The sequence below is a fragment of the Meles meles genome, chromosome 1 (assembly GCF_922984935.1).
Source record: "Meles meles chromosome 1, mMelMel3.1 paternal haplotype, whole genome shotgun sequence".
Lineage (NCBI taxonomy): Eukaryota > Metazoa > Chordata > Mammalia > Carnivora > Mustelidae > Meles > Meles meles.
In genome coordinates this window covers 115,709,486-115,721,543 of record NC_060066.1, presented here as the reverse complement: position 1 = coordinate 115,721,543, position 12,058 = coordinate 115,709,486, and the positions used below count along the sequence as shown (strand labels likewise).

General features: G+C 51.9%; 1 protein-coding gene across 4 annotated transcripts in view; it reads right to left on the bottom strand.

The window, feature by feature from the left end:
* The window catches only part of IGSF3 (immunoglobulin superfamily member 3), a 97,122-nt gene that overhangs the window by 25,040 nt on the left and 60,024 nt on the right, over positions 1–12,058 (bottom strand). For 2 of the 4 annotated variants that reach the window (XM_046003812.1, XM_046003821.1), the window contains exons 5-8: positions 11,051–11,440; positions 9,572–9,631; positions 6,751–7,152; positions 2,865–3,269 (exon numbers count right to left, since the gene is read on the bottom strand). In XM_046003812.1, coding sequence (XP_045859768.1) covers positions 2,865–3,269; positions 6,751–7,152; positions 9,572–9,631; positions 11,051–11,440 — 1,257 coding nt within the window. The remainder of the gene's footprint in view (positions 1–2,864; positions 3,270–6,750; positions 7,153–9,571; positions 9,632–11,050; positions 11,441–12,058) is intronic. The other 2 variants (XM_046003827.1, XM_046003837.1) reach the window with 2 other exon arrangements.

The window sequence follows — 12,058 nt, the reverse complement described above, 5'->3', positions numbered from 1 at the left end:
GTGAAACCTGGTATTGTGAGAACCAAGGAAGCTACTGCATATAAAGCATTCAGGCTGGTGACGAACACACACAAGAAATGCTCTGTAGAGATTAGCTGCTGCGTCGTCGTCACTGCTCTCACTGCTACAACCACCTGTGCTGTGAGACTCCCCATCAGTCAGCTCCAAAGATAAACTTCTTTCTATTAATGAGGCTGTTAACTCAATGCATTAAGTATGATCTCTGATGATATGGCCTTAAAGAAAGTCAAAGTCCCCCTTTCATCATCCAACCCCACTGCTTTTTAACAAGGCACACATGGGTTCAAATCCCAACCTTCCCTGCCCTCACTACTTACTTGACTTGGGCAAGTCAGAACCTCTGTGAGCCTCAGTGACTTCATTGATAAAGTGGGACAGCAAGAGCCTCCTCCCAGCGTAGCGGGTGAAGACGACACGAGATCACACATGCCAAGTGTCTGACACAGTCAGCCCTCTGGTATTTTCCACTTCTACTTCCCCTGCCTGCCCCACCCCACACCATGAAGGCTCAGTACCAACCCGAGTGTGTGGGGAGGAAAGGAAAAAATGACCGTGAAGCTCTTTGGGAAAGATGAAATGCTAACTGCATAAATATTTAATAGAGGAGAGATGGTAACATTAAGCGGGATGGACTCTCCCTCATGTGTCAGCCACACCCTGGGCGGCGGTGTGTGGCCCCAGCACCCACTGGGCTTTCTGCAGCCCCCAGAGGACCTGGCAGCAGAGGGGGCACATCACTGCTCACCTCGGAGCACAGGCCACGTGACCCGCAGCCCCTCCCCGCAGGCTCCTGCGCCACTGCTGCCCCTTCTCGCTCTACAGACTAGTTCAGCACAAGCCACAGAGACCCGAGACAGGCCTCAGAGCAGACCCTCACCCCTAGCTCTCCAGCTACATTTTCCACCCAGGAGGAATGAGATGGTGTGATGGAAAACGGAGAGACCTCTGGAAGCTGAGGAGACCGAGGCCCACCAGCCCCGGCAAGCTCGGTTTTCCACTTGACAAGCTGGTTCACTGCCATTGTGCCTCCTAAGCTACTGGGAAGAGAAACCACAACAGGGATACAAACATCTCCATCGTTACAGTGTTGGATGAATTTTTCACATAGGTGCTAGTAAGGACAAAGTCTGGCTCCCAAGAGGAACTTACCACATTTCTACCCTTTATTCTCTTTAGAAACACCGTAAGTTCATCGAAATCCAAATAACTTGAATCTTTGCTGAGCTAATTCCTGAGCCTTCCCTTACGTGCTCCAGCCTTAGACTCCAAACAGGGACAGAAGCAAGCAAGTATTAGGAACTGATTCAAAAAGGCAGTGTCAGGCAAAGTCCTGGGGTCAGCACCGAGCCTACCTTCTACAGCTGCAGAACCATGTGACGGCACCGTGGCTCACAACGGCGAGCTTGAGGGCCAGAGGAGACCACAAAATGCACAATTATAACTAGAATGTCCTAGTCAGTGAGACAGGCAAGTGTGTCCCTCAGCATTTCCACAACAAGAGGTCATACAAAATGGGGTCTCTGCTTAACCCTCCATTAACCCAAAAATCTACTTAAGCAGCACAGCATCTTCTTTGAGCTTCTTGTTGCCCAGGCTTAGGCTGTAACTGCCCAAGGAACCCCTTCCCATCATTTATACAACTTGCTTGTTTCAAACTCTGGTACAGAACAGGGCTTTCATGGAGCTAGAAGAGGCCAAGGGGAAGCTCAGACAATACCACTGTCACCATATGACGTGGCGGAGCAGACCAGGTTGGTGAGTGGGTAGAAAATCCTCTTTGCAAGGCATTCAAACCATCTTTGCAAAATGGGCGGGTCACAAAGTCAGAAAGTCATGTCTCATCCACATAACCCTTCACAGCGAGGGTGCCTGCCCTTTCCTACTTAGGGGCCCAGCGGCCATGGCAGGGAAGCCGGGCCCATAGCCTGAGCTCCACCTTCCACCAGCTTCCAGCCAAGTAGGAGATGGGACACACATCAGGGACACCAGGAAAGCACAGATACCTACCCCCTCCCATGCATTAGGAAAAGGGTCCAACGAAGGAGCAACCACTCCCCTCTCCCACCTCGGGAAAGAGCATGGGGGAAGAAATACAAGCATTCAAACCCTGGGTCCACCCTTTACCAGCTGCGTGACCCTGGGCAAGTCACAGTCTTTCCTGGGCTTGTGAAAGGCTCATAAAACCAGCAACACTAAGCACCTGCCACGAGGGAAATAACTCAGTAAGGGACTCTCCCGTTCCCTGTCACGCTCAACATTCCTTAGCTGCCAACAGGGGACAATGGTCCCTCCTCCATGGTGCTGTTGCAAGAATTTAGGAGATGACATTAAGTAAAGAGAGTCAAAAAGACAAAACAACTAAAAGCAGTTTGCAATCCCTGACTGGATCCTGGTTTGGAAGGAAGAAAAGAAGGAAAACTATAAAGGACATCATAGGGACAACAGGGGAAATGCTGGCAGCATCCCGCAGTGGTGTTGAATTCCCGGGCCCAACAGCCGTGTCCTGGTTGGACAGGAGAGGGTCCCTGTTCTTAGGAGGCACACACTGTAGGATCTAGAGGCAGGAGACCAACCCCTGCCAATGACCCTCAAATGGTTCAGAAACAACGACCCAAATCAAACACAGGGAGAAAATGAACGGGGTAAGAGGTCAGCCATGGACCAGCCAGACCAGCAAACGGTCCTCTTACAGCCGCCTACGGATCTGAAATTTCTGCAGCTACAAAGCAGGACCACTGAGGGCTCAATGTGCATCCCCTCTCCGTCCCCACGTGCTGGCACCCATGGCAAGCCCCTGCCTCCCCGCCCTCATGCCCACCCCACTCACCCCCCATGCCACTGACCTGGCTGCAGCACCCTGATCTCCAGGAGGTTGGAGGTCCGCTCGGCCAGCCGCGTCCAGGTGTTGTTGTAATTCCTCCGCCACAGCTCGGCCACACACTGGTACTTGCCCGCCTCCGTGTCGCTGGCGCGGCTGATGCTCAGGCGCACGTTGTTGCTCGACTCGGCCTTCTCGATGGCTGTTCGGGTTCGGAAGCTGGAGGACCTGTCCCCCCACTGGACTCCTCCATCCCGGGTGAAGGTCACCAGGTCATGGAACTCGAGGGTGCCTACCGGCTGGAACCGCCACGTCACTGACACGGGGACCCGGGCCGGGTAGTGGGGTTTGATGATGCACTGCAGGTCGAAGGAGTCACTGTAGGTCACTCCTGGCGTGCGGGAGATAGCTGTGACGGCGAAGCCCATTTCTGTGGAAAGAGAAGAGACTCCAGCTGTGGGAGGGAGGGGGGACACCTGGCTTTCTCAGGGCAGCGTGCCGCAGTGATGGGACTGCTGGCAAAGCGAACGGAGCACCACCGAGGCTCTGGGTCTCTCCTGCTGCCTGGGCCACAGCTACTTTGGCTCTCACCTGGAAGCATAAGCCCAGGTCCCAAGAGTCTGCAGACAGAGGCCAGGGCAATTCTCCTTGAGCAGCACTGAGCAAGTCCCTCCCAGTGAAACCTTCATTTTCATCTGCCTCCCATCAGTCCCCTCACAGGACCTGAGGTTTGTAGGCAGAACCCATCCTAGAAATCTTGGGATCCCGGGCTAAAACAGGAGAAAAGGGGTGCCTGGGCATAGTCAGTTAAGTGTCTGCCTTCGACTGAGGTCATGATCTCAGGGTCCTGAGATCGAGCCCTGCATCAGGCTCCCTGCTCAGTAGGAAGTCTGCTGCTCCCTGTCCCTCTGCCTGCAGCTCCCCCTGCTTGTGCTCTCTCTCTCTCTCTAAAAAATAAAATCTTAAAAAACAAAACAAAACAAAACACAGGAGAAAAAAGCCCCCAAGCCAACTTCATTCATTGCCTGCAAGGTGGACACAGCCTCCAGCCCCGACACCTCCCCTGTCTGGTCTGCAGCACATCGGGGCTGGAGAACATGAAGGCAGGTGGCAGCACATGTCCCATGTCCCTGGGCCCGGCAATGGAGGTTCACTCACCTGTCCTTCTTTCACTTTCCTTGTGAAATTCAAGGGAGATGGGCAGTGAGGGAGCCACAGCATGTGGCCAGACCTCGAGCAGGTGGGGACTTGGGGTGGGGTGGGCTTCTGCAGTCACAGGAGGCTGAGCGGCTCCCGATACTCCTCACGGACGGCCAGCTGACTAGTCCCTGACACCTCCTCAATGGGGGCTATCTGACTTCCCTCACCTTGAAACACTACTTAACATTAATACACTTGTTGTGCTCATAAAACCAGGGCCAGCCAGCATTTACGGAGCACCATGCGCCAGGCAAGCTGCCAATGGCTGCTTCTTCCACACTTCACTGAATCCTCAAAATGACCTCACAGGACAAGAAGACACACCATCCATTTCTTATGGGTGAGGAAGGGGCATGGAGAAGTGAAATGAATTGCCCACGGTCAAGCTGCTAGCCAGTGGCAGTCGGATGGTGTTATCCACGGAAAGGGGTTAAAGGCACAAACCCCTGAGCCAGATGCCTGATGGTGACACTTTCTAGCTATGTGACAGCAGCAAGTTACTTCACTTCTCTCCACCTCTATTCCCCACCTGTAAAATGGGTCCTTGTGAGGATGAAATGAGCTAATATTTTGCAACATACTTGGCATGGAATAGTACCTGGCCCACGCCCTATTCTGTCATATGTGTCATTTGCTGAAGAAACAAAATGCACATAAAGGAAAGTACTTCAGATTCTGTGGGTAAAAGACCAGGCACAGAATGAGTTTTTTAGATTTGTGTGGGGCAGTTAAGACAGCATAATCTGCTGAACACTCTGGATTTTCAGTTTGGATTTCATAAGCTATCTTTATGTATCCTTTAAAAAAAAGTTAAGACCCAGAGACCCAGCCTTAAGCCTGAAGTGGTTGTGGTGGTCACTTGGGTCTCTGCGTGCAGTATGTGTTGCCCCGAGGGTGGGGGAACGTAGGACCTCAGGGAGAGGCCATGTACCAGGGGTTCCTGGCCGCAACACCCTAAGGAGAGAGAGCTTCTCCAGGCAAGACTCTGTCCAGGCTTGACAGAGCACACACCAGGATCACGGAGCACAGGGCAGCCGGCTTACTCTAACTGAATGGTCATGATGGGCCAGGGCAGCTGGAGGGTATTCCCACCTGTCATCTTCCCGGGGCACCTGCTGAGAGCCAGCCGTACCTAACTGCACCAATATGAAAACTCGTGTGGGTCACGATCTAGACTGACAGGCAACGTGACCCCATAGTGCCCTCCACTCTCCCTGTCCTACCCCCTTGGGCTGCCCTAACTATGGCTCTGGCCAGAGGCGCCTCAGAGGTAGAGAACAGGGAAGTAGAACCAAGCCCTGGGATCCCAGTTCAGAGCCCCTGGTGACCCTGACTGTGAGAAGCACAGACATAAGGCGAGAAGGAAAATTCTCAGGGGATCAGCAGATTCTGTGAGGTGACCTCTGGAGAAGTGCTCCGGACGAATGTTAACCACTCCTTGGATGTCCCTAACTTCACGATGTGGGGAAAAATGCCCGTGACTGGAAAGTCAGACGTTTCTTCACAGGTAGCATCCCCAAAGGCCCATGCTGGTGCTGACTGAGCCGGGGGGCAAACTCAACCAGTGGACGAAGTTTCCACAGACGGAAATCTGAGCAATATGACGACTGCAAGAAGCAGGCCAGTCTTGGGGATTAAGCTTTTAGGGAAAAAAAAAAGGGTATTTGTAATCTTGGGTGGGGAGGAGAGAGTAGTCCATTGAGGGAAAAACCAGCCACGGCTGTCATCATTATGGGTGTGTGTCTAAAGGCGCCACCAGCTCTACCTATGAGGAGAGTGGACAATGTGGTCCCAGGGAGTGGGACACAAAGCCACTGAGGACAGCTGATGTCACAGCTGTCCTCATAAACAGGAAGACCTAACAAGACAACAAGTAGCCGACTGGCCTTTTACAATTTAATATGCTGATCATATTAGACAGATAAACATTGATAGACACCTCCTTCACGGCCCCGTGAGAAGCAAATTTAATTCTCTGGTTTTAGCAAATCTCAAGGTATCTTTTAATTTCATGCTAATGAGGAAGTGGCTTTCCTAAGAAGGTGCCTTGTAGACGAAGAGATGAAAGCACAGGCTTTGAAAGAAAAATGGAGAGACTCTTGGCTTCCCTGGTCTGGATGATGGGTCTGTCCTTTAAAAGCTGTGGCCCTGGGCATATGAGGTAACACTTCTCACGCCGTTTCCTTGTAAAATTGGGTTTAGCTCCTGGCTAGGTGAAAATTCAAAGGGACGATTGAGCTTAAGTGCTTAGACTCAGCCAGGAACATAGTAAATGCTAAATAAAGGGCGAAAAGAGGTATTTTTCTACCCTTGTATGTGCTGCTCTGGCCTTTTGAGGAGGGCTGAGCCCCTGGGCTGCAGGGCAGGAGAGCCTGGGGGCAGGCGAGAGAGGCTCTGCTCTGGGGGGCGGCTGGTTTTGGCAGTGGCCACATTCCTCCACCTGGGGCCACCACTCCTGCTGGATGGCCTCAATCCCCTGGCCAGAGTTCTTCCAACTTCACTCCTTCCATGCGGACCCAGGAAGAGTGAGTGCCCCCAGCTGCCACCAGTCCCCAAGGCCCTGCAACCCTACCCACACTTTGGTCACAGGCCCTTCAATAAACCCTTCAGAAGGTGCCACCGTTTCCTGCCAGAACTCTGATGGAAGTCAGGGTGAGGTTCTTGACAGGGGAGCAGCCTCCCCACCGAAAGACCACCAGATGCTGCCTTACCAAGAGCCGTGATGGAGACGGGGGTGCTGGCCCGGCGTTCCCCGACGATCTGCCACTCGCCATCCACAGCCCGCACCCACTCGGTCACATGACACTCGTACTGGCCCTCGTCCTCCTTCCTGCTGTTGAAGACGCCCAGGCTGAACGCGCTGGGCTGCACCTGCTCCATCTGGACACCCCCGAAGCTGCTGCGCTCCCAGTAGGACGCGCCTGGCTGCACGGTGCCATCCCGGTCTAGCCACATAATGTTGCTGCGGCGGTTCTGCCGGTCCACGAGCTGCCAGATGACGGAGAAGCGGCCCTGTGGCCGGCCCGCTGTGCGGACGCTGCAGGAGAAGTGCAGGTTCTCCCCCTCCAGGATGACACTGGCGTTGCTGGCCACCTCCACGGAGATGCTGCTCTCTGGAAAGAGGGAGAGAGGGCCACGCTGTGGCTTTCTGGCCGCTCCCGCCCCCTCCCCGTAGAGGGGAAAGGAGGACGGGGGCAGAAGTCATGCTATGCAGGGGTTGGTCACCTGGAGGGTAAAAGCCCCGGACACTTGCTGCCACTGCGAGCCCTGGCTGCTTCTGGGCACTGCCCTCCAGGATTTCAAGATCCATAAACTCAGAGGCCCTTAGCTGGGTGCCAGGGTAATGTGCGGGATAAAGAGGGTCTGAGACAGAGACTGAATTAGATCCTAAGAAACACAGAGTAATGACCTTACGCTTGGGGGCATAAAGGCATTTATCGGGGAACCTGCTCAGCTGGGGTTCAAGGATTTTTCCGCTTGGGAGTTTGAGTAAGCTGAGTGATTCTGGAATTCTACTTCACCTCCATCTTCCTGCCATTCGGTGATATGGCAGGCAAATAAATGCTGGACATCTGTAACATGTCACTAGAGCCCTTCAAGGCAATATTAGCAAGCAGCACAAAAACAACGGGACATACTTGGAAGATAAACATGAGCTTGCTTGGGTGTGGGTTATAATGGGCACCGGCGTCTCATTTCACAGAGGGGTGGAGAGTACGCTCTCATCCTTCTCATTAACGCAGAGGAACAGACCAAGGCCACCAGCTCTCCATCCTGCCACCCACGTTCAGCCCTGGTTCCACGGCTACAACCTCAAAACCTCCTGCCAATCAAAGTTCGGGCAAAGGATCCATTTCCCCTTGGCCCTTCACTACTCACTTAGTTTGGTGACGTCACTCAGTCAAATTATTTCAACTCTACATGCTTTGTCTCCAAGATAGGGATGGTGACATTTCTATCATGCATTTTTTTAAAGATTAAAAAGGAAATAAGACTATGTATTTAAGTCACCCAACACACTGGAGGATTCCAAAACGTGGTCACAGTGATCATGATTAACCAATCCTAATAACTTTTGTTTTCATAAACATCCTGGATGTTCAAATCTATCTTCATTACATATACATTCTTTTATCTATACTGAGTTTTAAAAAACCCACAAGTATTAAAGAATACAAACACCATAACGAATTCGGCTTCAGTTTTCCAGGTACCACCCACATGAAACACAATGATTTAAAATCAGTCAATGAAATCAAATCCCAGATTAAGCGGCACAGCCAATCACGGAGGGGGGACCCACAGACACCCGTCACCATGCAGTTGAATCGATCTCCTCTCCCCTGTATTTCTCCCACAGGCAGAAACAGACAAAGATGAGCACCGAGCCCCAGCAGCTAGTTCGTGCTATGGCGAGGGTGCCTGCTCTCCATTCTGGACTGGCTTGTTCCACGTGAAAAATCGATCTGGGTGGGGTGGGAAAGAGGACTTTTCCCAGGACAGCAACTCCCCAGGAGCCATATGAAGATGATTTACGGAGATGGTGAGGCTCCCGGTTAGCCATCATCCACGGCACTAAGAAGTCCTAAAAACATGGATCTGGAGGCAAGCAGATGGGGACTCTAGGCCTGGGTTCACTGCTTCCTAACTCTGTAATTTTGGGCTCTTCTTCAACCTCCCCACACTTCCATTTCTCCTGTGCAAAATGGAGGCGCTAAGAGTTCCTAATTCTCCAGGTCACAACACTGACAGCATTGGAGGAGAGTAATCATTTCGCTTTGTCATCGTCATTAATGATAATTCCTCTTTAAGTTAAAGACCCATCCCTAGCAAGATTGTTCCACGTGGGGAATTGAAAGGACAACTCCGCACGAAGTGATAAAAGTCCCTTCGCTTGCCTCCAGTCAAAGAACAACGTGCAGGGCGTCCCTGCCATTCCCTTTGGCCACCCCAGTGGACTCTTCCAGAAGCCCTGGCTGGGTTCTGGTGGGGGTCGCCTGGAAGAACCGCACGGTGAGATGTGGCCCTCAGAGAAGAAAGACCAGGCTGGCGGGCCAGGACCAAGGCAGGTAAGAACCCAGGGGCTGTGCTGCCTGTTAAGACTAGTTCCGAGCATTCCCGGGCCTGAGAAAAAGGCAGCCGACAGTGTAGAACTCTCTGGATTAAGCGAGAACGAGGACAGACTAATGAGAATCGGACGGCACGGGCGCCGGTGAGATGTCCCATCAGGAGGTGGGTGAGGCAGCACAGGCTAAGCATGGAGCAGCGGGTCTGGAGCTAGAAGCAAATATTCCTGACGCCACGCGCACTCAGCCGCTCATGGGACTGGCCCAGCCACGTCTCTGCACGGTGCTCTGGCTTCTTCCTTCCTAGGATGGATAGGATTGTGGCTTCTGCAGGGATCTCAGGGGTGGGAGCGCAGGAAGAAGTGATCTATGCGGAAGCACTTGGGCTCTCGGAAGGAAAAGCGCCATTAAAATCCAAGGTATTATCACCATTCCCGATGTGATCGCTGTACTTTGGTAGACTTACCCAAGTGGCCTTGGGGCAGGATCTGGTGGTGCTGAGGGACTTTAACTACCCAGTTATCTGCTGGAAAAGCAATATAGCAGGGCCACAGATCATCAAACAAGTTCTTGGAAGGGGTCGGGGGAAATCTCTTAGTACAAAAGACACAGGAAGTAAAACAGCATGGCTGCCCTTCCCTGGATCCTTACAGCACAACGAGGAATTAGTTGCAGATTTAAAGGTAGAGAGTCCGTGGTTAAGGCAAGCACAAACCGACAGAACACAGTCAGGAGAGTGGGCATTCGATTCAACCATTTCAACTCTACAAATACTCAGCAGGCACGTTCCCTACGCAAAGCACCATGCTAGGCATTGCAAGGAAAAAAATGAAAGAGTCTAAGAAACAAAATAATTTTGAGATAATTAGATGTGTGAGAGAGATTTTAAAAAATAAAGAAATAAGGATGAAAGAAAGGAATCCCATGGGTGAGAAAAGAGAAAAGTGGCAAGACCCCCCTCTGTCTACTTTATCCTTCTTGCTTGAGGAGAACTATATTAAAAATGGAAAAGGGAAAATCAAAACATAGAGAGAACCATAACAAGGATAAGGGAAAGAACAGTTGGAGTAGTTGAGAAAAAGGTTAAAGGTTAGTTTAAAAACTTCACTGTCTTATTTAAAATCAGGACATGGTAAGCTTTAACTCTCTTTTTAGTAAAAACAGAACTATGAGAGAACTGAGATGTTAATAACATCCCGATCCTAGGGGATGAGTAAACACGGTAGGAGCAAACTCGGGTAGTGTCCCCAGTTCCCAGCTGCAACGGCTCCCCGCCCAGCTGAGGCCGGCTTCCCTGGAGACAGGAGCCTGGCCAGAGCCTTGGAAACCGGCTAAGCTTTCACAGGAAGGCTATGCTCCAGGAAGAAGGGAAAGGTCCCATCCACTGACTTTTGAAAACACAACTTCAATAGGGAAGAGACCCTTAGGGAAATGCCAACCCTTATACACAAAAACCCAGACAGCAAATCCTTTTAAATAAGGGGCTTTATAACTGAAAATCCTCCCATTAAAGACCAACCCTTGTAAGTGATATTTCAAGGTAGGCATCTGCCCACTTCTTCCGGGCACTTGATTCCCACGTGGGAACAAACAGTCATTCCCAGATTCCTGATTTTCCTCCCAGCTGAGCTGGCCCGGCCAGCATTTACAGAGGGCTACTAACGCTCAGCTCTGGGATGCCCCTTCCAGCCTGCAAACACACCCCAGTGCTCTGAGTCACTTTGTCTAAGTGTGGGCAGGCAAGCTGGAGAAGGGAGAGAGAAAGATTAGCGGGTTTCTCTGCCAGCGCTGCCTGAACCCTTGGGTTCCACGAACCCCCGGGTTCCACGAACCCCCACCGCCCACATAGCTCATCTGTCCCCCAACTTCTTTTCAATGATGCCAGCTACAGACCAAACGGGGGTGGGAGGGGGGCAGAGAAGTGGCAGCACGTCTCTCTACTTACTGATGGGGAGGACTATGATGGGGATGTTCTTGGGCCGCTTGCTCTCCTTGTCAATGAACTCCCCGGTGACCGTCTTCTCTCTCTCTGTCACACGACAATTGTATTTCCCACTGTCTTCCTGGCGGAGATGGTAGATCTTGAGCACAAAGACACCGTCGCTCTCCTTGGCCACTTTGAGCTGGCCCCTGGCTTCCCGATGGGCGAATTCACTGTTGAGGACTGGCACAGCATTAGGCCCCATGCTGGCGATGAGCGAGCTGTTGAAGGCCCAGGACACAGCGAAGTAACGGTCAGGAACGTTCTGTGCCTCTAGGATGCATCTGAACTCCGCCGGCTCACCCACCGTGTACAGCCGCTTCTCGGTCTCCAGCCGAACGGTGAACTCTTTGTCTAAGGAAACCAACGACAAAACGGATGCATTCTGGGTGAACACAGGGACCCCCAGCTACCCCAACAGTATCCGCAAATTCCCACCACCGGGGCCTTCTGGGGGCGTGCTAACTACAGGAAAGGCACGTCCTCGCTAGTCTTGGGAGAAAAAGCCAACCCACACCCAGGGATGATCTGAGGACCGGAGAAACTCCTGAATATCTGAGAGAGAACTCAAAGGTAGCGAGACCCAGACAGTCTAAGGGGCTCATCATCCCAGTTGAGACGGAGGGGACTGTGTGTGCAGCCTATGATGTCCAGAATTAGACCCCAGAGGTCAATAAGGAATATCATTCCTGACATCACTTACCCAGATCTAGCTCTCACCTATAACCCCCAAAACTCCATTTAAGCAATAGGCCTACAAACATTTTCTGCCAATGTGGCGGGACCCATACAATGGAAATGTGAGAGACAAAGTTATACAGGGGCCGAGGCACTAACCCCAGTGCTAAGGAATATTCAAAAATGTACCTATAACTGAGATATGTTCTCAGCCCCCTGTGCACGCTGGAAATAAGACACAGGTAATTATGACAATCCCTCACACAAAATTCCACAAGGTGAAAATGAATGTCT